This window comes from Monodon monoceros, unplaced genomic scaffold (assembly GCF_005190385.1).
Source record: "Monodon monoceros isolate NGI ecotype Baffin Bay Population unplaced genomic scaffold, NGI_Narwhal_1 Super_Scaffold_3, whole genome shotgun sequence".
NCBI classification, from domain to species: Eukaryota; Metazoa; Chordata; class Mammalia; order Artiodactyla; family Monodontidae; genus Monodon; species Monodon monoceros.
Window position 1 is genome coordinate 40,278,186 of NW_021703780.1, and position 24,401 is coordinate 40,302,586.

The 24,401-nt window shown below is 55.9% G+C and overlaps 2 protein-coding genes across 6 annotated transcripts in view; one reads left to right on the top strand and one right to left on the bottom strand.

The window, feature by feature from the left end:
• Nucleotides 1-5,761: 5,761 nt before the first annotated feature.
• LOC114907655 (gametogenetin-binding protein 1-like) overlaps nt 5,762-24,401 on the bottom strand; it is a 79,396-nt gene continuing 60,756 nt past the window's right edge. For 2 of the 5 annotated variants that reach the window (XM_029243397.1, XM_029243399.1), the window contains 7 exons: nt 15,313-15,425; nt 10,405-10,502; nt 9,635-9,753; nt 9,140-9,234; nt 8,810-8,957; nt 7,658-7,797; nt 5,762-5,982 (listed from right to left, as the gene is read on the bottom strand). In XM_029243397.1, coding sequence (XP_029099230.1) covers nt 5,968-5,982; nt 7,658-7,797; nt 8,810-8,957; nt 9,140-9,234; nt 9,635-9,701 — 465 coding nt within the window. In that variant the 5' untranslated portion in view covers nt 9,702-9,753; nt 10,405-10,502; nt 15,313-15,425 and the 3' untranslated portion in view covers nt 5,762-5,967. Of the gene's footprint in view, nt 5,983-7,657; nt 7,798-8,809; nt 8,958-9,139; nt 9,235-9,634; nt 9,754-10,404; nt 10,503-12,680; nt 12,879-15,312; nt 15,426-19,197; nt 19,264-24,401 lie in introns of those variants that run through there. The other 3 variants (XM_029243398.1, XM_029243400.1, XR_003796757.1) reach the window with 3 other exon arrangements.
• On the top strand, nt 11,817-18,863 carry BAK1 (BCL2 antagonist/killer 1). Its single transcript, XM_029243401.1, has 6 exons — nt 11,817-12,037; nt 13,903-14,005; nt 14,878-15,013; nt 15,335-15,478; nt 16,582-16,762; nt 16,889-18,863. Exons 2-6 carry the CDS (start codon nt 13,936-13,938, stop codon nt 16,991-16,993), a joined length of 636 nt encoding a protein of 211 aa, XP_029099234.1. The 5' UTR covers nt 11,817-12,037; nt 13,903-13,935; the 3' UTR covers nt 16,994-18,863.

Here is a 24,401-nt window from a genome sequence, read left to right on the forward strand (position 1 = left end):
CGTTCATTCATTTAAGTAATGTTTAAGGGTATTTGGAAGGTACTAGTAAGGTCCTAGGCCCTGGGGACACAGCAGCAAACAAAACAGGCAACAGTGCCTGGCCTCGTGAGGCTCACATTCCAGTTGAGAGACCATAAGCACATAAACAAACTAAATACATGATGTGTTAGACGATGAAAGTGCTCTTAAGAAAAATAAAGCAGGGGAGGGGCACAGGGAGACAGCCAGTTGGAAGAGATAGATTTTTTTGTTTTTTTTTTACAGAGGGTGGTTAAGAAATATCCCCCGAGAAGGTGACAGCTGACAGCTAAGGAAAGATCTCAAGGACGTGAGGAAGGGAGTCATGTAAATTCCTAGAGGCAGAGAAACAACAGAGAGGGAAGAGCAAGTGCCAAGGCTCTGAGGCAGGAGTAGGCTGAGTGTGTGCAAGGAACAGCAAAGGGGCCAGTGTGGCCAGAGCACACAGAGAAAGAAGCAGGGCAGCAGGAGATGGGGTGGGAGACAGAAAAGGACCGGGTGGTGAGGGGACTCGTCAGCCTTTGGAAGGACTTGGCTCTTACCTGGGCGATGAGGATTCAGTGCAGGGCTTTAAACAGAGGATTTTTGTTTTATTTATTTATTTATTTATTTATTTTTGCGGTACGCGGGCCTCTCACTGTTGTGGCCTCTCCCGTTGCGGAGCACAGGCTCTGGACGCGCAGGCCCAGCGGCCATGGCTCACGGGCCCAGCCGCTCCGCGGCATGGGGATCTTCCCGGACCGGGGCACGAACCCGTGTCCCCTGCATCGGCAGGCAGACTCTCAACCACTGCGCCACCAGGGAAGCCCTGTTTTATTTTTATTATTATTATTTTTTAAATGTTTAGTTGTTTTTTTAAAAACTGGGTTTTTTTTTTAAGGATTTATGTTTTAAGATAACAGTAGCTCATGTTACCTAGTGCTTAATACGTATCAGTCACTTTTCTAAACACTGGCCATGTATTAACCCATTTAATCCTCCTAATAACCTTTACTAAGGATGAGGAAACATAGGGAGGTCTCTACCCATGAGATGCTAGTAGGACCCCACCCCAAGTTGTGACAAAACAAAAGTGTCTCCAGACATTGCCAAATGTCTCCTGGCAGACATAATTGCCCTGGTTGAGAAGCACTGCCCAAGTGTCCTCCTGTTCACCCCAACTGCCACTGTCCCAGCTCAGGCTCACTTCTCTCTCTCACTACAACAATTGTGACAGCCTCCTAATTGGCCCCCCGCTCCCTCCACTCCCCCATCCACTGTACATCTTGTCATGCTACTTCCCCCAGCTCTATAGCCTTCTATGGCTCCCACTGCACTGAGGATGCCAAGCCATTGAGGTTGCCAGACACGGCCCTATGTAATCTAGCCCCTACCACTCCAGCTCTGTCCCCGAGCCCCCTCCTCCCACCTCCCCTCCCTTGCTCGTTCAGTCTGGCACCTTGTGCTAAGCCTGCTCTGTGCTAGCCAGTACATTGGACACTGCAGACATAGGGACAAACCCCCCCAGGGCCTGCCTTCATAATGTGTCTGTCCAGGCTAGAGAGCAGGAAAACACATAGATCCCATTAGTCCCATAGCCAGGGAGCTGTGAGGACTCCAGGAGAAGAGGAAGTGCCAGAGCTGAGCTGTACAGGATAGGCAGGGGTACGGGGGTAGCAGGGAAGACCTGGGGGGACAGCAGCTTTGAAGGCTTGGGAAGCTGTGGCTGTGATTTGGGGTCCCAGCAAAGGCACTAGAGTGCAAGTTTACAGAGGGATGGATGGCAGGGAGAGAAGGTCTTTTTTTTTTTTTTAATTTATTTTTGCGCCAGGTCTTAGTTGTGACACGCGGGATCTTCGTTGTGGCATACAGGATCTAGTTCCCTGACCTTGGATCGAACTCGTGTTGCACTGGCAGGCGGCTTATTTATAAATTTATTTATTATTTATTTATTTTTGGCTGCGTTGGGTCTTTGTTGCTGCGGGCTTTCTCTAGTTGCGGAGAGCAGGGTCTACTCTTCGTTGCGGTGTGCAGGCTTCTCATTGCAGTGGCTTCTCTTTTCGCAGAGCATGGGCTCTAGGCGCGCAGGCTTCAGTAGTTGTGGTTCGTGGGCTCTAGAGCGCAGGCTCAGTAGCTGTGGCGCATGGGCTTAGTTGCTCTGTGGCATGTGGGATGTTCCCCGACCAGGGCTCAAACCCATGTCCCCTGCGTTGGCAGGCAGATTCTTAACTACTGTGCCACCAGGCAAGTCCCTCCTCCTTCCTTCCTGATCTCACCCTGTTACTCCTCCTCCCACTCTATCCTCCAGCTACACAGGTCTCCTTCCTGTTTGTCAAACACCCCAGGCCTTCTCCTGCCTCAGGGCATTTGCACTTCAGCTCTAATGTTCTTCCCCGACATTCCCATGGTTCCTGCACTCACTTCCTGTTGGTCCATGCTTCCACTTGACCTCCTCGGAATGGCCCTTCCCATCCCATCACTCTGAAAGAGTATCCTATTAGCCAGCTTCTTCATAGTACCTGTCACTTCCTGATACATTATATGTTCGCTGTATATCCTACTAGCAATCGTAAGTGCTCAAAAAAGTGAAGGTTTTGTGTGTCTTGTTCACTGCTCTATCTCCCCAGTGTCTAGAACAGAATGTAGTAGGTGCTTAATAATTATTCGATCCCTGCCAAACAGCACTTCATTCAGTCCACAAGAGAAGCCTGTGATTCGCCCATTTCAAGGATGTGGAAACTGAGATTCAGAGAGGTCAGGGACCTGCCAGCAGTCACGTGAGCTTGTCAAGCTGGAGCCTCGGCTGCCACCCAGCTGAGCCTTTCCCCTCTGCTCCTCTGCGCTCCAGCTCCCTTCCCACTTGGAAAATAAGACAGTGGTTCTGTCCTTCCCTCACCCCAGGGATAGGCAAGGCTGACAACCAGTGCCTCTGAACAGGGCCCAAGATGGCATCTTCCTCAAAGGCTATGCCCAGGAGCCCACAGGGAGGGAGACCCCAGTGTCTCCCCAGGCAGGCAGGCCCGCCTTTGACCCTGCCCACACTTCCCTGGGACCATCCACCCTGCTCTCCCCCCACCACCACCTACTGCCTTCCTTTCAGCCACCACTGTCCCCCACATACCCTCAGAATGGATCTAGGGGCTGCTTTTCTCACCTCTATCTCTCCAGACATACAGTAAGAAAGAGAGAAAAGAAACAGACCCATATGTAGCTACCAACAGAGAGAGAAGGAGGAAGATGCGGGGGGTGGGGGCATGGGGGGCGTGGAGAGAAACCTGGAGAGGGGCAGAGGCTTGGCAAGTTCTGACATAACAGCTTGACTTAAACCTGCAGGACTGACCAGGGCCACTGCCCCCCCCAACTGGCCCTTTTGAGCAAATGAGAGAGAGGCACCTCTCGGGGTTTCAGAGCCTTGTCACCCTTGAGCCTAGTGCCCTGGTGCAGGGCCCAGCCTGCACAAGTGGTGCATGCCCCGCCCCCCCTCCCCCCTCCCCCACCCCGGCTGTCTGCACACGCTGGAGAGGAGAAAACTTTAAATGCCACCCAGTCCTCAGGTCAGACCCACAGATGCATCGGCAGTGTTCCCTCGAAGCCTTTCAGAAACGTCTGGCCTCTGTCCACGTGTGCGCTGAGCCTGCACCCGGCCCTCTGCACCTGCCCGCCGCGCCTCCCCGCCCCCCCCCCCGCAGGTCCCTGGGCCACGTCACCCCTGCCTTCACCACTCATGAGTGTCAGGCCAGGCCCATCCACAGGAACCGGCCCAGGACCCTTCGGGGCCGGGGAGAGGCCCTCACACCTGTGCCCGCACACAGACCCCACTCCTGTTCCCGCACCGGCAGCTGCGCCTCCCAGCCTCACAGACCTTCCTCCCTGTGGTTCACAGGAACCCTGGGGGAGGCGGGGTGGACGATGAGGTGCCATGACCCTCACTTGACAGAAAGGGAGAGAGACGAGCAGACAGGTGCCCGCCCCGCTACTCCCCAGCAGCCCACTCTCGTGGGGCTCAAGGATGAGATGCTCCTGTCCCTGGGAGCTGAGGTGGCATGGCCTATGAGTGCCCACTTGGCTCACATGAGCAGCCAAGGAGCCTGAGTGCCAGCTGGGCCCAGTCTACCCCAACACACTGTGGTGCCTGCCTGTGTCCAGGGGCTGCTGGCCAGCCCCACCCAGAAGGCAACGGGGGGAGAGGGCAGAGCTGTGTCCTGGAGTGCTCTGGGCCCAGGGATCCTCCTCCAGCCTGGGCATGGCTGGCACCAGGTTTGGGGGCCTATCAGGAAGGGGGAAGGCAGAGAGGTATCCCCTCCGTGGGGTCCATGAGGAGTGCTATGTCCACAAGGGAACACCAGGGGTCCACGTGCACCCAGGGAGCCTACAGGCTGCCCTCCAGGGCCCCCACCCTTCCCAGCAGCCAACACTCTGAGGAAGTAATTAGGGCCCAGGTGAGTCATATGATCACAAGGCTGCCTCCCAGCTGACTCAGGGGGACAGTCCAGATGGGCCCTTCCACGGGCCTCAGCTCAGGGCCTGAGTCAAGGATTCCAGGAGGTGGGGGGCCTGACCAGGAAGCCCAAGAGAAAATAAAGCCCCAGCCCACTTGTGAATCACTAGCCAGTCTCATCTCCAAGCTCTCCCCTGAGCCCAGGCTGGGGGATGGGAGGAGGTGCGGCTCCCCACTTCACTGGGCTGGGCGGGGCTGGGGCAGGAGGCCAGGTGGCTGCAGTTTCCCTACCCCCACCTCAAGCACACCCATCCATCCAACAAACAGCTATTGTTATCAATCATGATAATTATTCAGAGTGGCCACCATGTTCTGACATTGAACTTCAGCTCTGCACAGGCCTCGGGCTGGACACAGTGGGGGCCCCATGGAGAAGGCCAGACACACATCTGTAAATAGCAGTTGTGTTGATAAGAGTTGGGCAGTGTGAGCTCTCTCTCACACGTGTGCTGGGGCCTCAGCCAGGACCAGCACGGGAGGGAATGAACCAGCGTCCTACCGGGAGCCAGCTGGACCTCCTGGCAAACAGCACCTCCTGGTGTCCAAACTGGGCCTGGCCCTCCCTCCCATTGGATGCCCACGAAGCCAGGTATGAGGGTGTGCCCTGCCACGGCCAATACTCAAGCCCATCCTTGTTTCTGGGATTAGATAGGGTTGGGCCTTCTAGATGTCTGGACCTCCCTCCGCGCAGGATCCCCAAAGGCACTTGGCACTGAGCATGGCCTAGTGGGCCCTGACCAGGGGCAGCAGGATGGAGCCCTGCCCCCCCACCCCTGTGGCACCTCTCCATCAACCCCAGGGCCCCCTCACCTGCCCCCTAGCCCAGCCCCTGAGGCAGGTCCCCATGGTCCCAAGGCTGCTTTCCTGGCTTTGTCCCCGTGATGGCTGGGCAGGAACTTCCTGCTGGAGAATTCCCGGATCCTTCGAGGAGGCTGCAAGCCAGGCCTGGGAACTTAGGAGGGAGGGAAACCAGGGCTGCTCTGACTATGACGGGCGGGTCTGTGGCAGCAGGGGCTCCCCCGGAGCTCACTCTGGGCCCCAGGTCCTTCCCCACCCCTGGGTCAGGTGCATTAAACCTCCCATCCTCCAGCTCAGATGGAACCCAGGGCTCTGCGGCTGGAGTGGCCTGGCAGCCTGTAGGCATGGACTAGAACTAGACTGAGAACCCTGAGCTTGTTCCTGGGTGGAGGATGAGGGGCCAGGTCGGCAGACAGACAGGTAAGAAGGCCAAAGTCAAATTGAGTTTTATTAATAACATCACAGGCCTGAGTCTGAAGAGTGGGGACAGTGTGTCGGGCAGGTCCACCCTGCAGACACATGGACACCATTTATTAAAGACCCCTTGGCCCCAGGGGCTCCTTGAGGTGCCCTAAGAGGAGGCGGATACATCTCTACACAGGCTGCAGGGACCCGGGGCAAGGCAGACTCAGGCCAGCACCAGCTTCACTCTGGAGGCCAGTTTTCCATCTCATTCATCTCCTCAGGTGCTGGGGGGCGGAAGTGGGTGAAGGAAGATGCCTTTGCATCTTTGGGCTCTCCTCTTCCTGCTCTGTACCCCCAGAACCATCCCACCTGCCCTCAGAGACAAGCACCCCAAGGCCACCTTTCCAGACCCTCCCCCAGGTGCCCACAGCAGGCCAGGCCCACTAGCCCTGAGCCACCTCCCTCCCATAGAATGGAGGTAACCTTCTTCCTCCAGCTTGGGAGATTCCTGGGAAGCCCCTGGAGCCAGGCACCCCAGCCAAGCCCTCCCCTCCTTCACCTCTATCCTAGACACCACACCAAGGGGGTCTGCATCCTTCCCTCCAGCCTAGGGTGGTGCTTCTGGTGCCTCAGCGCCCCTCCCCCAGGTCCCCAGCATTCCCCAAAGGCTGGGGGGAAGCTTCCTTCCCCCCTCAGCTTGGTGTCTCTGAGGGCAGATAAGGAGAGAGTAGGGGGAGGTAATGAGGACAGAATCCTTCTAACACCCACAGCAGGAAGATATTCCTGAGGCAGCCCTGTCCCCAAGTGAGGACTCAGCTGGTCCTCTACTCCAGAAACTCCCTAGGGGCCCCCAGTGATGCTCAGGCTACCCTAGGACTGTGACCCCTGGGGCTGGGGCAGGCCGGCTCAGGGGGTGGTCCTGGAGTGGAGGGGAGAGGGGAGGAGAGCTCCCTTTAGCAGGAAAAGACAAAAGCAGGGGCCCTGCCAGAGTGACCACCTGTGTGGTTTAGGGTGAGGTTCTCCAGAGCACAGAGGGGCACCCTGACACATAGCCTGCAGGCTCAAGACAACGGGAAGGCTGCCCCTCAGTACCCGGTAGGCAAGTATTTCTGGTATTAATGACCCCCAAGGGGTGAGTCATAATCCCTGACACTGGAGTGCCCTTTGAAGTTGACAGCTACACACTCGTCAGCTCATTTGATCCTCCAATGGTCCCCTTTTCAGGTAAAGAAACCAAGGCCCACATTCAAAGTCACAGAGCAAATCATGCCAGGTCAGAGACTTCGACTAAAGACTTTGCTCCTTCCTTTTGTAAACTACACACACCGTCAGGGGCAGATGTCCACTGAATGAAAGGATGAGCTGGTGAATGAGTGAAAATTAACCCAAAAAGGACATTGACACATTTTTCATCAACATATCCATCAATGTGCACTCAGAGAAGCTGGGACAGGCCTAACCTTTGAGGCCAATGTCAAGTAGGGTGGGCTGTAGGTGGTCCTTGGTGTGACCAGGTAGGTAACTCCCCCGCACCTATGTGTGTTTGTGGGAGTTGGTGTGGGTGTGGATGGGAGAGAAAACAGAAAAAGAGCAACATTATGCGAATGACAGATGTGCAGGAAAGCCTTAAAGCCACCTAGACAAGTCCCCTCAATGTAGAGATGAGGAAACTGAGGCCCAGAGAGGGGAAGGGACTTGCCCAAGGCCATACAGCAAGTGAATGGCAGTGAAGCCTTAAAAATGGACTCAGGTCAAGTGAGAGAGAGACCGATGGAGGAGTGTGTGTGCAGGGGGTCAGGATCCTGCTCTCAGAGATACCACCACCAAGAAGGAGTTAAGCATTTCCTGCCCAGCATGGGGGCTGGAGCCTGGGCCAGCAGCTGCGGAGAGGGGAGGCCTCCAGCCCCACTCTCCCCAGGGCTCTCAGGCAGAGGGTGGGGGCGGGATGGGCGGGCATACCTGGACATCCACAATGCCTGCCTCCTCCAGGGTGATCTCTGGCTGGGTCAGCAGCTTCCGGCCCTCGTGGCCACCCATCTTCCAGAGGCGGGACTCCCGTTGCACTACCAGAAGCTTCTTTAACTCCGACTCCACGAAACCTGAGAGTCAGAGAGATGGGCATGGGACAGGCAGGAGAAGGGTGGACAACCTGCTGGGGATCGAAGGGAGAGGAGGTGGCTCTGGCTCTCCAAACCTCACCCAGCCCTGTGCATCCCCTGGTCACCCCCAGCTAGGTCCCTTCTCCATCCAGTCCCTGGAGCCAGCCAGACAACACCTCCTCACTGCCCTGCCCTCCCCAGGACACTTGCTTTCCATGAGCTCCCTCCCGCCAGCTTGAGTGTGGGTCTCTTTACTTACCTCCTGGGGACAGCATGCAAGGGTCAGACATCTGCCCTACCCCACCCTGCCCCCTCCAGCCACCAATTCCAGAGCACAGATCTGGAACAACCCAAACCTCCTGGGATCAAGTCCCAGCTCTGCCACTTACTAGCTGTGTGATCTTGGACAAGTTACTTAACCTCTCTGTGCCTCAGTTTCCTCACAGTGAAGTGGAGACTATAACAGGACCTACCTCAGAGTTATAATGCAGTATTTCACGAAAAGTGCTTAGAGGAGGGTTTGGCCCATAGTAATGGCTATGAAAATGTCAACAGTGATTTTATTGGAGTATGTTATTACCACTAAGCCATCTGCTCACCATGTCAGGGTGGCAAGGGGGCTGCAGTGGGAGAGGGGGCCTTCTGGGGGTACTGTCACAGCAGTGCACGCACGATGGGAAAACCAGGGATGGAGGTGGCCACTGAAGGAGTTAGAATTCCAGGCTGGGAAAGGGTGGTGCTCAAGGAGCCGCAGTCCCAGTCACAACCCGCCCCCCACCCCTCCCCCCTCTGCTGCCCCCCCCCTCCCCCCCCCCCCCCCCCCCCCGGGACCTGAGGGAGGAGGACCCTTGCTAGCAGCCACACACAGCTCCCCCAGCCTGGGCAGTCATCTTAGGTCCTCTGGTTCCACCTGGTGGTCAGAACTGGTAGCGCATCCATGAGCCACTGACCAAAGTGGGGCTCCTTCTGTGGGGGAGCTGGCTGGGTGGGGAGGTGGGGGCACCACATTTACCCACTGTATCTGTCGACCTAAAAGTCTTATGCAGCAGCGACTGCAGGGTGACAATGCCTGGGACACAGAGCTTGAGTGAGCTGTCCTCCTCCTCTGTTTCCTCTTCCCCGCCTTTCTCCTCACAGGGCAGGCCTTCCTTGAGAGGGATCTGTGGGTGTGCCCATGACTGAGCAGGTGAGGAGGGTGGGGCCGAGCCTGCAGCCCCCACGCCCACGGAGACCCAGAACAGAAAGCAGGAGGGAACAACGGCTCTCAAGAGGTGCAGGCAGGTGGCTGCCCCCCTGGGCCCCACCCAGGCCTCACCCTGCACTTTCAGCTAGCCCCACTGACCTTGGCCGTGGCCGATTTCTGGAGCTGTTTGTACAAGCTGAGGAGGCGGTTCCAGGGAGTTGCCCCCACCTGGGAGGAGGCCAGCCTGAGGTCTCCTGTGGAGCGGTAGTGGTCACTGATAGCTCACAGCAACAAGAGGCAGCCCAGGCCCAGGAGGACAGGGCCATCAGGAGGCTGAGCTGAGGGCCAGGTTTCCTTGTTTTCTTTAGCAAACACCTGCTACATGCTGGGCACAGTTCTAGGCACTTCGCAGAGAAAACCTCACTCAATCCTCGCTGCTGCCCTCTGGGACAGGTACTGTCATATTCCCATCTTGCAGATGAGGGAAGTGGGACACAGAAGGTTGAGTGACTCGCCACCATCACACAGCTTGGCCTAGTGGAGGTGGGATTCAAACCCAGGCAGCCCGCCTCTAGCGTCCCCTCAAACTGCCCTGTGTCCTTCCCGGCCCTACACCCCTGGCATGTCCCCCACACCTGCGGCCACCACACTCACCATCAAGCAGACGCTCCTTCTCCTCCTCCCTGGTGAAGGTCTCGGGGCTGATATCCAGTGGCCCCATGGCCCTCTGCAAGCATCCTTGCTCCACCGCCAAGGCTTGGGCAAAGTGGCCCCTGATCCCAAAGCATAGTCAGATGGGGGTGGCAGGTGGGGCCCAGAGATGTGGTGAAGGCCCCCTAAACCCCCCAAGGCTCTCCTAGAGGCCCTGCTCAGCTTCCTCTAACCTCCTGCTCCCAACTACTCCCTGCTCGGCCCTCTGGGGTCTTCATCACAGAGGGGATGATCCCTCCCCAAAAGTAGGGTGAGGAGGGGCATGGGGAGCAGAGAGAGAAGTGGGCCCCCTTCCTCACCAGGGGTGGGTGCCAGGTCCAAATGAGAGTAAGAACCAGGAGGGAGAGAGTGGGGAGGGAAGGTGGGGGGAGTGGGGCCCAGGAATGGGAGCTGGGAAGTAACTGGAGCCCCGGCTCAACCCAGAGCATCCCCCTTTCCTTTTGGTGCCTCCATCCACAACCACTCACTTGCGGGAGGACCCCCATCTCTGCCTCACCCCCCTCCCCACATCTCCAGGCTCCTCTCCACCCCTGACACGTCTGTCCAACCATGCCCACCCAGTCCTCTGTCCACCCAAGGAGTCTGCTCCTGGCCCCTCCCCAATTTGGGTCCTCCCATCTCAGGCCCACATCCTTCCCCCTTCTTACATCCAGGCCTCCCCCCAGTTCCTCCATCCCAGGCTCCTTCCCACCATCCACAGCCCAGCCCCTCACCTGTCTGAGGTCCCTGTATCCCCTGCTGCCTCTGTCTGTTCTCTGTTCCTCTTCCCTCTCCTCCAACTCAGACAGGTTGCCCAGCACCTCCTGGCTTCCTGTGGGCAGGACTGGCTTCACCTCTACACCCTGAGCCAGGACCCTCAGGACCTCCACGGGGGTGGGGGTCTGGGGCCCTGTGTCCCCCAGCCCCAGCCCCGAGGGATCGGGCTGTGGCAGGGCCACAGAGAGGGTGTAGGGCAGCGTGGCAGGAGGCCTGGACTCCCGCCCTGCTCCTCCCTGGTGATCAGTCATCAAAGGGGTGGCGTTCTGCTCTTGAAAGGGACAAGACTGGCCCCCCAGCAGGGCCTTGTCTGAGCTCTTTGGGCTGCCCTTGCTCCCCACCAGGCTACGGAAAAAGCGGAACATGGAGGAGTGGCCCAAAATTCGGGATCGAGGGCTTGAAGCTGGGGCCTCCATCCTGACAAGGACCCTGACTCAGAGTGAGGGGCCACAGCAGCCACCTCAGGACCAACTACTTAAGAAAAGGAGGAGTTTTCAAATTAAAACCTCCAGTTGGAAACTTCCAGGAGTTCTAGAAGGCAAAGGTGGGGGGGGGGGGGGGAAGGTAGGAGGGCTTAGTTGGGGGCAGAGAGTGCAAGGGGTTGATGAGGCAGGGGAAGGAGGCCTGGGGAGCCAGCCTGAAGGGGGAGGGGGTTGGCGAGGCTCCAGGAAACACCAGGGTAGGGGGCAGGCCGAGGTCGCTGGAGAACCCCAACTCTGAGAATGGGGTGGAGGCACACAGCTCTCTCCAGGCCTGTCCTTCCCTGGCTGCGGTAGCTTCTGTCCTTGAGAACCATTCAATCCCTGAGGCCAGAGAGTCTCTGTCCTCCCTCTTCTCTCTCCTCTCAGTATCCAGCTGGCACATGCCCAGGTGGTAGCACAGACCCACTGTGTTTTCATGTTTACCTGCCTATCACATTCAGGATTTTTCTCTCTGCAGACCACCGAGGTGCTTGCGCGTTGAATCTCAATTTAGTATTATTATTCCTCACGGCACCTACAGACCTGATTATAAACCCAGCTCAGTGACCTTGGGCAAGGTTCCTTAAACCAGCTGAGCCTCAGTTTGTTCAGCTCTAAGATGGGTGTGGTCCACTGCACTTACTTCCAAGGGTTGTTCCAAAGAGGTTTTAAAGTGCCTGGTACACAGTGGCGCTTAAGAAACCTCGCCATCCTGGCTTTTTTATTGACATTGATGGAAGCAGGGGAAAGATCAAGGATGAAGACTGGGAATCAACGGTGGGAAAAGCAGTGGGGGAGGGGGCGCCACTCTGCCTGGGTGGGAGCCGCTCTCTCCGCCTGGGAGCCCTGTAGGCTGGGGCATCTGCATCCGGCGGCCACAGAGCAACTTCCTCTAGAGGGAGCTGATTGGAGCCGGGAACCGCCGGCACCTCTATGATCGCCGCAGCCTCGCGGGTCCCTAGGGCCGTGCTGGGACCAGCAGAGGCTGCATCCAGACACCAGGAATTCACTGACGCCCCTTCCTGGGAGCCAGACCTGGGTACCTGACCCTGGGAGCAGCCCTGGCTCCTCAGGATCTCCAGCCTCTGCCCCGCTGAGCCGTCCCGGGCCTGGGCCAGGGTCCGGGCAGGTAAGCCGGGAAGGTCCTGCCCATGCTCCCCACTCTCGGCAGCCCCAGGCCCAGGGTGAGGCAGGGAGCTCGCAGGGAGCCCGGTGGGGAGGGGGAGGCCTCGAGGCTTGTCTGGGCAGCTCCACCAACTCCTGCTCAGGGCCTGATCCGGCCGGGGCTCCCTCTGGCTGCTCCTCAGACAGCTTTCCCTCTTGGCCTGGCCCTGGTGCCAGAGAATCGGGTGCTAAAGAACCAGGTTCTTTAGCAGTCTGGGGGATGGGAGTGGAGGTCAGAGCCAAGGTCAAGGGCAGGGGGAGAACTTTCACAGCACTTCCTGCTGTCCCAGGAGCCCTCAGACTAGGTCTGCAGCAGGGCTAGGTCTGCATCTCCCCCCCGCCCCGGGAAACATCCTGGGCCCGGCAAACCCCGCAGGTGGGGCACAGTGGACTCTCCCTACCAGGAAGTCAGGCCACTTGGATGGGGGCAGAGGTAGACCCAGGTTGGCATAGGCCTCTGGCCCTGGGGCCGGTTCTGAGGCTCCACTTTCTCCCCAGCATTGAGCCCCAGGGGTAGCGGTAGAGGCAGTCGAGATGCAATCAGCATCCTCCAGCCCTGCTGTCCTGGGGGCACTGTGTTTCGGAGACCAAGGGAGAGAGGAAGGTACCTTGTTCAGGAAGAAGCTTCTGGGATGGGGGTGTGCCAGGCAAAGGTCTGTCTTAAGGAGTCTGAGCACCCAGGGGTGGAGGAGGGGAGAGTTGGTCTTCTCCCTGTCCCTGCCCTGAGACAGTGAAGGGGTGGAGAGCACAGGTGGTCCGGACTTTCCCCACCCTTCTCCTCAGGCACTTTCGAAAATGGCCCCAGGCCTGAGAGGGAAGGTGGGGGGAGGGTACACAGGTCCTCCCAGGGAGAGGAGGAGGGTGGCTTCCCGCCTGGGTGATGGAGGCAGCTTTGGGGTGGGGGGAAGTGAAGGGGGTGCAAATTGAAAGTGAAATAGCTTATGTCCAGGAAATACTCCCTCTGTGGAGGTTTACAGAGCATACTGGGGTTGTGGCCAGGACTGGGCAAAGGAGGAAAATAGGGGCTGGAGACAGGAGAGCAAGGGGTACATGTGATTTCCTCAACCACCTGCTAGGCAGAAATGTGAAGATCACAGGCGGGATGCAAACAAGGGAAGTTTCCCCGGAAAGGACACCCTCTAAGGTCCACAAACTGAAAAATAAATCTGAAATGAGTGCTGAGTGGAGGACTGACTCGTGGAAATTCAAATAACCAACCTGACTCCTTGACTAGCTCTGTGGCCTTGGGCACTAACTTCTTTGTGCCTCCCTTTTCCCACCTGTAAAATGGGTATGACATTGCTTACCCTGCCAGGTTAGTGTGTTCTTTCCATGTCCCACACTCCCTGGGGAGTACTTGAACATACATGGTAGAAGTATACCATAGGCACTCAGGAAATGCTTGCGGCTAACGGGCCTGAGTTGGAAAACAGGTGTGTTCTGACTAGCCAAGGGGAAGTGGAACCTTCGGGGACGGGCTTCGTGGGTCATTGGCTGGAAGGTGGCAAGTCTGCAGTAAGCGTGTGCTGGGTAGGGTGCAGGAGGCCCTGGAGCAGCGGAAGGAACCCCAGCTTCTGAAACTCGCCTCCCAGTGCGACTAGAGATCCACTTGGGCACTGCTGCGGCCACCCCTCCCTGGGCCCTAGCTGACCCCTGGGTGGGAATCTTGGCTGCCCGGCCTTTCTCACTCCCAGTCTCCTTGAAGAACTGCCAGTGAAATACTCAGTAAGTTCTTAGGACGGTGCGGTCTTTCAGGAGTGGGGGTCCCCTCCCTCCGTGTGCTGTTGGAACCTCTGGTCCCCATCTCTGCTTTCCTACCCACCCCCACAGGCTAACACTGCCCTTCCTGCCAGGACCTGAGAAATGGCATCCGGACAAGGCCCAGGTCCTCCCAGGCAGGGGTGCGAAGAACCTGACCCCTCCTCCACTTCGGGTAACTGTCTTTCTGCCCCCTCACCCCTCCCATAACCACCAGGGCCATCTGTGAGGATGGAGAGAGCAGATGTGGACAAGCCGGGCAAGATTTAAAGGCAGGCTCTCCCGCCTCAGTTTCCTCACCTTGGGTAAAGGAGAAAAGCATCTCCCTACCCAATGCAGGCAGGGGGGCAGCAGTGGGGGGTGCAGAGGCTGGGGGAGGCGAGGCAGTGAGCATGAGGTGGGCACCCTGCCATCTGCGAGGAGGAGGAAAGAAGAGTGGGGCGTGGCTGTCCTATCCCTGCCCTGGGAGAAATAAGGAAGTAAATCCACCTATCACCGAGTCAGGTCCACTTAACAGGGAGAGGGATTGTTAACAGGGAGAGGGATTGTTAACGACTTTGGGGAGGAAGTAAAATGGCTGTCCCTCTTTCCTCTTCCAAGGGGAACGTCAGGGACGCCTGCAGCTCGCGGCCCAGCACAGGCTGTTCCCTGGACTTTGGGTTCAGTCCCAGGTCTGTCACTGTTTCCCGATGTGGCTTTTCTGGGCTACAATTTCAAATTCTGTCTCCCACGTTCCCTAAGCCATAAGGGCTCGGTGCCTTGGACAAACTAAAATAAAGTCAGGGACCCAAATGCCTGGGATTCTATCCTGGCTGCACCGCTCTCTCCAGCTGTACACGCTTGTGCAAGTTACGTAAACACTGCACCTCAGTTTCCCCATCCGTAAACTGGGGGTCACCTATTCCACAAGGGAGCTGTGACAAGAATCCTCTTTTCAGTGTCAGCCCTAGGTGGTAACTAAGGGCTAGAGGAGGGACACCTCTGTCCACAGGCAGAGTGAACCATCCCCAGAGCACTTCCTCCCTGACTCCTGGCTTTGATCCTCAGAGGAGCAGGTAGCCCGGGACACGGAGGAGGTTTTCCGCAGCTACGTCTTTTACCGCCATCAGCAGGAGCAGGAGGCCGAGGGGGCGGCTGCGCCCACTGACCCAGAAATGGTCACCTTGTCCCTAGAACCTAGCAGGTGAGCAGCAGCCCCCTGGGCCCACGGGGACATGTTCAGGGAGATGGTGGCTCACGTGGGGTCACCATGCAGGTCCTAGGAGCTGGACAGGCCTGGGGGTTTTTCCCACTGCTGCTCCTTTTTCATATGGGTTCCCACCCCCATCCGGGACCTGGCACCCTTTTCAGCACATGCCTGCCCCTTGTCCCTGGGCCCAGCCCTCGTGTCTGAGAACACGGTCGGGACCACCAAGGAGGGGGGCCCAAGGCTGGGGCATCTCGGGGAGGAGCCCTTCGCCATGAGCCCAGGCCCCAGCTCACCTGCTGCCTACCGTTCCTTGAGCACCATGGGGCAGGTGGGTCGCCAGCTGGCCATCATCGGGGATGACATCAACCGGCGCTACGACTCCGAGTTCCAGGCCATGTTGCAGCACCTGCAGCCAACAGCAGAGAATGCCTATGAGTATTTCACCAAGATCGCCTCAAGGTAGCTCTGGCCACTGCCTCTCCACTGTGCTGTCACCACCATGCCAGGCCCTGCCCATGGGATGGGGGACACACTTCTCTGTTGGCGCCAGAAGACGTGTTTGCCGTCCCCGTGTCTGCTGTTAACTCACGCGGGGCCTTGGGCCCCTGTCTTTCTCTTTCTGAGCCCAGACTCTTCATCTCTGCATAAGCGCACAGCCCTTGTTAACTCTGGCCCCGAGGACTTGACCTGTTAGATCAGGGCTATAGAGGGGCTCGCGGTAGGGATGTCCCCAGAGCTCCCCAGCCCAGCTGGGACACGGCTGTCCTTCTGATTTGGAACATTTCACACCAAAGATGGTTGCTGGCTCTGGCTTCAGCCCACCAGGTCCTGGAAATGGCTTCCAGATGCTATAATCTGGTGTCAGACAGGCAGTGGTTAAAGAAACCAGCAGCCTGGGCAAATCTCAGCTTTGCCATTTACCGGCTTTGTGAAACTTCCTAGCCTTCAGTTTCCTGGTCAGTAAAATAGGGGAAATATGTTTAGAACAGTGTCTGCACTTAAAGGTGTTAGCTGTTGTCACCATCTGGGTTAAAGAGGTCAGTCTCAGGGTAGGTTCGAGGCTGAGGGTGAAGGCAGGAGTAGCCAATAGATTCAGAATTAGTGCTTGGAGCTGAAACATCCTGCCCATGTCCTGAGAGGCCACCGCCCACTCAGCTGTGATTCCAGGACTGGACTGTCCTAACCTCCTCTTCTGTCCTTTTCTCTCTGCTGTCCCTCGGGCTGCCAGGCCAGCAGCAATGCCCACAGGTAATCTCCCTGCTGCCTCCGTCTGCTCGCTCTGCCCTCCACGCTCTCTGTGCCCCTTTGCTCCCCCAGCCCTGGGGCCACAGCCCCAGCAGCAGCATCCCATTCATCTGCCCTCTGAGCTTTCTCCTTTCACAGAGACACGGGCTCTAACCAAATTGAGGCCAGGCTGGGGCAGCCTCTACCACCTCCATTCACAGCTAAGCCATTTTGCTTTCCGGCTGGGAGAGGGGTAGGGGTCTCCAAGGGGGTGGGAGAGGCAAACAGATGAAGGGCCCTCTAGAGGTCTCCACTGACTGTATCTCCTCGGCCCACAGCCTGTTTGAGAGCGGCATCAACTGGGGCCGAGTGGTGGCTCTGCTGGGCTTTGGCTACCGCCTGGCCCTCCACGTCTACCAGCGCGGCCTGACTGGCTTCCTGGGCCAGGTGACCCGCTTCGTGGCCGACTTCATGTTGCATCACTGCATTGCCCGGTGGATCGCACAGAGGGGTGGCTGGGTGAGTGCCCAAGCATTGGCCACCTCCTCCCTGCTGCTAGGGCCGCCCCTCTCCCAGCCCCACCCCAGTCCCCAGGAGCCGAATATGCCGCCAGCCCCCCTGTGACCACTCTGTCTCTCCTGGCAGGTGGCAGCCCTGGACTTGGGAAACGGTCCCATCCGGAATGTGCTGATAGTTCTGGCTGTGGTTTTGTTGGGCCAGTTTGTGGTACGAAGATATTTCAAGTCATGACTCCTGGAGGGGTCCTTTGGGGTCTTGAGACCCCTGCGTGGACTTTGGCCCAGTCTTCTCCCTTCACCTCCTCCCCTGCAGGGGTCCCCTCCTTAAGAGCACAGAAGCTTTAGCAAGTGGGCACTCCAGGTTTGGAGGGTCCCTGCCCAGGGATCCATCAGACTGCACGGGTGCCTCAACATTGCATGGTGCTAAAGGGCCCCCTCTCAGAGAGGGGCTATGGCCCCCTCCCTTAGCTCTCTGGGACCCCCTCAGCCCTGTCTACTGGGTTTTGGGGAGATGATAAGTTGGGGAAGCAAGAGGCTAGGAGCCGCTTCTCCCCAAGGAGTTGTTAACGGTTTTAGCTTTTTATGATATCCTTGGGGGGACACTCCCCCCCTCCGATTCCCACCTCTCTACCCAAAGCCAGGACGTCTGGGGTGTGGGGGTTAATAGCCCTACCCTTTCCCAGGATTCAGCTGTTCTGGAAGGTCAGAGCTTAAATGCTGGGCCTGGAGCTCAGTCCTGGCCCATCATGTCCCCCAGGAACAGGACCAGTGGGGGGTGGAGACGAGGTATGGCTCAGCTCTCCTCCCCGCCCCGCTCCCACTGCCCCATATTGCCTTTGCAGCTGGACTCTCAGGGATTCTGGGGGTGCAGTGGGGGTGGAGTAGGGGTGCAGACCATCAGCACCTTCCAAGCCTGCCTCCTGAGGCCCTCATTCTCTCCCTTCCCCTCACCTATTACCACTTGCTCCCCACATCCACCCCCACCCCTGCTCACTACAAGTGAAGCTCGCCCCACCCCCATCACTCCAGAAAAGGCAGGCAGGGGGCTTGGGTGAGTGCAGTGCTGAGGCCCCCTCCTCGCCCAGACTACAGGGTTTAGGACTGCAGTTTTGTTATGGTCAGGGAAAGGGGGTAGGGAGCTCAACTTGAAGTTTCTGAGTGAGAGAAGGGCTATTAACACCACTAGGAATCCCAGGGCTGGGAGCCGCCCTCGTGGCCTGGGCACAGTGTAGTCTGGGGTTACGGATAGAGGAACTGTGAATATTTGAACTCTACCCCCAGTCTCTACACTCCTCACTCCACACCTGCCCAAGCCTCTCCTGATGGGTGGGGTAGGAGTGCCTCGTCTACCTTGTACAGCCTAGGGGTTTGGAGGTCAGGGGAGAGAAGTTCTTGATGAAGCCAAATGCAGGGAGGGGGTGCAGATGGAGCCAGCTGGCCACCTCCCACCCTCTGAGTGTGTCTGAAAATAAACTGCAATCCCTCCACTCCCACTTGATCATTTTTGTCTCCTCTGCTACCCTTCTCTCCATCAGGCTGGACGGGGAACCTGGGCACGCCTGGCTTTCACCTGGTTTTTACTGACAGGTCTCATCTCGGGCCTCCTGAACCCTGTGGAGGGCTGGGTGTGTTTCTCCAGCCTCCTAGAAGGCCTTGGCCCCTCCCCACTCTTCTCCAGCCCCTTCTCCAGGAACTACCCTCATTTCTTTGGGTTCCAGGCAAGTTTCCCATCCCCACAGAGAGTCAGGGGTCTCCAAACTGCTAGGCTCTGGCTGCAGAGCTGGTGGGGCAGCTGCACCTGCCTGGGGACCCCCACAGGCCTGGCCTGAATCCCTCTCCGTTCCGGGGGCCACCACCCACGCTTGGCTCCACCTGGGACACAGTGTCCCGGCTCCCTCTTCCCGATGTCCCCCACAGCTAGCACACACACAGGGCTTTTCATTCTAGGAGTTTTGTGCTGCATGGGAGTCCCTATGGGGACACAGCCAGGGGTGATAAAAATAACAAGCACGGGGGCGTTTAAATGTTCCAAAATCTACAAAGTCTTTCCAGTCCTGGGCACCCTGGTCTGTTTTCTGACACCCTTCCAAAGTGGTCACATGCAAGTCCTAAAGGATTCAGGCTTCTCTTTCACTCCCCCTAGAGCATCTTGCCAATCCCCTGGGCCCTCCGACTTGGTCTTCAAAGAGCCCACGTACTGACTGCAGTCATAGGGAGGGGGCCCCTGCAGCAGTGGTGGCTGAAAGGGTGGTGGATACAAGGCCCCTTGCAATTTCCTGTAGGAAAAGCTCGGAGGCGACATTTATGGAACATACTCTGTGCCGGGCTTTATGCTGAGAATTTATCATACATGCCCAATCAGGAGGTATTATAGCTTGTGACCGGGAATAGGGGGGGCCCTAAACTCCCACTTTACAGATAAGGAAACTGAGGTACCTGTCCAGAGTTACCAGGTAGAAAGGTTGGGGAGCTGGCACTTGCCACCAGGATACTGGCTCGAGGTTTTACATGGAGGCCGGAAGGGTGGGGGCTGGGGCCGTTGGTCTTGAGCACAGGTCTGCCAAGGGGTGAGGCGGTGGAGGTAGCCTACACGCTACGGGCGGGAACCGCGCGACCCCTCTGAGAACGCCGGGAGGTGAGCCGGCTGCCCGGGTCAAAGATGGCCGCTGCTGCATCAGGCACGCAAGCGTGCCCTCTCGTGGGCAGGGCCTCGGTGCGCACCTCTCACCCCCTCCCCGCGGGAGGCTGGAAGAAAGGTGGGCCCTGGTGGCAGCTGTGTGTCCTCTTCCCCTGTAAGAAAGGCGTTAGAACTCTATCCTGGAAGGCGTGGGGAGCCCCATAAGGTTTTGGCCTGTGTCTAGCCTTCCACTCCACCCTCTATTCTGCCCCGACGAAGTTGCCAAAACAGAAATCTAAATACATCCCGGAGCTGTGAGGCGTGAGAACTTAGGAGGGACAGAATAAGGCAGGGAGCAGATGGGCTCTGCAGGTATTAAGGAAGTTAAATCAAATTCTTCTCAAGATTTGTAGTTCTTCTGAAATTGTACCTTCGTCTCCTGCAAAGAGGTCTATATTCCTCAGTCCGTAGTGCCATGGAGCTGGGGCAATGCAGCCAGGGGAAGGAGCGTGTTCAGGTGTCATGCTCAGCTGTGCAGCGTCAGTATAAACTGGCACCTGCCCTGCCTCGAACCCGGTGCCTCCCCGCCCCCACCCCGCAGCGTACCTTCATGTGTTTGCTGTTTTACAGCCTCTGAAGAAAGTTTATTTTAGGCCACTGGGTGTCCATCCAAATGAGAAAATCCTTCCTTTGCCCAAACCACTCAGTAGATTGTTTGAACAAGTTTTTAGGACCTAACCATCTGAATAGCATTAAAATTAATTATAATTAATTCGTTAGTTAATTAAAATAAAGAAAACAACCATATCCTGCTCCAGTTGTACACACCAAGGATGTAAAGGCCCAGATCAAAGACACTTGTAAAATCCGATTTAGTTCAATCTAAGCAGAACAGGTGTGTGTGTGTGTGTGTGTGAGCGAGACAGAGACAGAGAGAGAAGGGAGTTACAAGAGATTGCCAGAGGTATCTAAATGTCAAGGTCCAGAAAATCAGCAAAACCCAGTTTATGGGACATGGTTGCCAATTGCCAAACACCATAAAAAGGTGAACACCAGACTACCGGGATATAAAAGATGGGGGAAGAGGAGGGATTCAGCCCACCAGTTAACAAGAACAAAAAGCAGTGGTCTGCCCTATCGAGCACATGACTGGAAGCAGATCCCTGGCAAATTGTATGAATGAATCAAAAGAGGGGCAACCTCACAAGACCAAAATCAAGTGATGGAATAACATGGGCAGAAACTGGACTTTCTGAGAAAAGTCAATAGCTTAAGAGACGAAAGCCACAGAATCTCCCTCCACCTGGAGTATGGGATTTGGCAACAGATGCAGGCAGGCACCAAATGGATACCTGTGAGCATGCATCCATTGCTGAAATAAACATGGATATGAGTATACCTCTCAGCTCCACTTAACCAACTCTTCATTTGCAATCTGGGAATCATTCCTGGTGCCCAATGCCTCAAGTTTTTCAAGGTTTAGCTAAGAACACAGTTCTTCAAAGTTTTCTGTTCCATCACATCATGCAGTGAACCTGCTTTGCAAAGTTCACGGCACAGACTTTTGTGATGATTGGCTGCATGGAAGCTGGGCTCACCAGCCTTCTCATGTTTTGACTTGAACCCTCTCTTAGGGCAACCCTACTAAGAGCAATTTCTCCAATTCATTTCCAGCAGATGGTTAGGCTTCCTCGAGAGTGAGAACAGTTTCTTGCTGAATTCTCAGGAGGACCACACCAGGGTGAATTTGGCATGTCCAGCATCTCTGAACTGTGGATGTTGTGAATCAGAGTGCATAGGAGGCACTGGGCTGGGCTTAGGGATGTGGGTTCCCATGTCTGCTAAAAAAGAATGAGATTTCCAGGAACCTGATCGCCAGCCTACTAGCAGGCTGAGTGTGAGAAGGGCTGAGTGCAGGCTAAAAGCCAAATGCTATCCTGGTGAGGAGGTGGGGGAGTCCCTGCATTCAGTTGTGATGTGTAGTGTAATGGACAAGATTGTTTTTACATGACCTTGGCTGGCCTGAACAATGGGCTGGGTAGGAGTAGCCCTCCTTTCTTCTCCCAGTGAGAGGAGCCACAACCAAGCTCAGCTGACTGCTGGACTGGGGACTTTTCCAAATATTCTCTGCCCCCCCTCCTTGGCCAGTTGGGGACACAGTAACATCCATAGGCCAGAGGTGTCCAGTTACTGGCATCCTCAGACAACTCCTGTAATGGGCTGGCCCCCCGAATCCAGACTGAATGGTGCCAGGCAGCCTGGTGTTCCTTCATTGACAAGGCTGCTTTCCCATGCTAGCTCTATACAAAGGCAGAGTGATGGCAAGAAGGCCCTTCGCTGGAATGCACACTGTAAAGCAGGCCCAGCTACCCCTGGCCTGGCTCGCCTCCACAGAATGAGATGAAGGTCAGAGGGCTGCGGCTGCTTCTCTTATTGACCTCCTTGTTTTCTCTTTCCCCAGCAAAGCTGGGTATCCTACAATTTAAATCTGGCACTTGTCTACCTGGAGATAGCATCAGATCCCCCGAGTTAAGGGCTCAGTCCCTGAAGACTACCCCCGCCCCCACCTCAAATGCCAATAGCAAGTCCAGATGCTTCTGACAGACCGGCTATAGAAGTTCCAACAACCCCTTCCTCTTGTTCGATCAATTTGCTAGAGCGGCTCAGAAAACAGTCTACTTACTAGATTGCCAGTTTATTACAAAAGATATTAAAAGATACAAATGGGGACTTCCCTGGTGGTCCAGTGGTTAAGACTCAGCGCTCCCAGTGCAGGGGGCCCAGGTTCGATCCCTGGTCAGGGAACTAGATCACGCATGCCGCAAGTAGGAGCCCACATGCTGCCACTAAGGATCCCTCACGTAGCAACAAAGATCCTGCATGCTGCAGCTAAGACCCAGCGCAGCCAAATAAATATTTAAAAAGAAAAAGATACAAATGAACAACCAGATGATGAAGAGATAGGGTCAGGTCTGGAAGAGTCCAGAACACAAGAGCTTCTGTCCCCATGGGGTTCTGGGTGTGCCACCCTCCTGGCAGGTGGAGGCATAGCTGGCAGGTGTTCACCAACCAGGACGCTCTCCCAAACCCCATGGTTCAGAGATTCTTATGGAAGCTTCATTACACAGGCATGGTTGATTAAATCATTGACCACTGGTTACTGATTCAACCTCCAGCCCCTCTCCCCTTCTCCAGAGGTGGGAGAATGGGGCCAAAAGTTCCAACTCTCTAATCAAGGTTGGTTCCCCTGGCAACCAGCCCCCATCCTTAGGGGCTTTCCAAAAGTCACCTCATTAACATAAACTCAGGTGTGGCTGAAAGGACCTTGTTATGAATAAAAGCACCTTTAAAAAAAAATGCACCTTTATATATCGCTCTTATCTCTTAGGAAATTCCAAGGATTTTAGGAGCTCTGTGTGGGGAACAAGGACAAAAACCAAATATGTATTTCTTATTATAAATCGCAATATCACAAAGTCTATTTCCATGCTACATGATGCTATGGGATTTGTCTCGAATGTGTGCCTGACAGGGAGAGACCCAGATGGGTTTTGTCTATGGGAAACACCCCTTCCTTGCACCCGGGACCCCCCCTCCCCGGTGCACGCTTCGTGCCACAGTGCCTCCCTCTGCCCACGGCTGCCCTGAGTCAGCACCGCTTCTGAAGCCTCTCCACTCCTCATCTCCCCATCTCTGCCTTCCCATTCCCACTGCCAAGGCCCTGGGGTGTATCCTCAATGTTCTAGGTTTTGGTAATGGCCCTTCCTTGGGTCCTGCCCAGCTCAAATCTTTCCAGAACCCCACCACCGCCAAACCCACTTCACGAAACATTGTCTTTATCATGTCACATCCCCACTTCAGATCCACTAGATCCGTTCTATTCATTACGTTCACTTCCTCTTTGCGGGTCCCTGGTGGAGGCACTGGGAAGCCAATGTCTCTCTATCCTTAGGGAGCTTCCACTTCAAAGGAGGAAGCGCCAAGCAGTGACAATGACTCAGGTGAGAAGTGTCAGGGCAGCGCAGGGGCCGTGGGGTCCCAGAGGAGATGCACCAAGCCAGGTCTGGGGGTGATCCAGGGAGGCTTCTCAGAGGAGGGAACAAACAGGCATTTGAGACCTTTCCAGCTTTTCTCTGACTCCTAACCAGATGGTCCAAGTATCACGCTGTTGTCTTCAGAGCTCCTCCACTTCTTCCCTGTCCTCCAATCCACATTTAACAGGATCTGCTCCCCACCCACCTCTTTTCTTTGTTTCAACCTCTGCTTCTTTGTCCTTTAACATCAGAAGGGCAGCAGAATATGCCACCTCAAAATATGACACTTTGGTATATTTTGAGCTGTAGGCACTTGAAAAACAGCAAATGCAGGGAGAGGCTTTCTCGGAATCCCCCTTATCTGCCTAAAGACAGATCCTCTCAGGATGGATTGTCATGGATTCCCCTCCCCAGGAGTTTCATCAACCAGAGAAGACTGTTTATCCTCAAAGAGGAGACTAGAAGTCCACATCGCACCAAACTTTGTCACAAACTGTCATATCTCCCATCTATTCTCTTAAGGGCCCGTTTGCTTCCTTAAAAATCATTTACTCTCCCCTAAGAGGCCTACATAATCCCTCCCCCGTCCCTATTAAGATGGTATTTAATCCTGAATTCTAAGCTACATCAGGAAGTTACTCATTTTTCCCTGGGTATCTCCTCCCAGGTATATATGAGGTATACAAGTCAATGCACTTCTATTTGTTTTCCTCTTGTTAATCTGTCTTTTATTGCAGGGGTCTCAGCTAAGAATTCAGAGGGGTAGAGGAAAAATTATCTTCCCTCCCCTACACATCCAATGTTAATTCCATCTCTGTCAGGAAGCCTTCTGTGACCACCCTCCAAACCTGGGTCAGTTTCGCCCTTCTCTCATCTCCAGTGTTTCTTGGGATCTGATGCTTAATGGTCTTGTCCAGTTAGGAAGACCATTTCACTTTAAGTTTTGGGACCTGGGTATAAGTCTTAGGTCTTCCTCTTACATAGCTTTT

Excerpts from the sequence above, each read along its gene's own strand:
- BAK1 (XM_029243401.1), top strand. The coding sequence starts at position 13,936 with ATGGCATCCGGACAAGGCCCAGGTCCTCCCAGGCAGGGGTGCGAAGAA. Across the intron at positions 14,006-14,877 it reads TGACCCCTCCTCCACTTCGG|AGGAGCAGGTAGCCCGGGAC; the intron begins GTAACTGTCTTT and ends TTTGATCCTCAG. Across the intron at positions 15,479-16,581 it reads TTCACCAAGATCGCCTCAAG|CCTGTTTGAGAGCGGCATCA; the intron begins GTAGCTCTGGCC and ends CTCGGCCCACAG.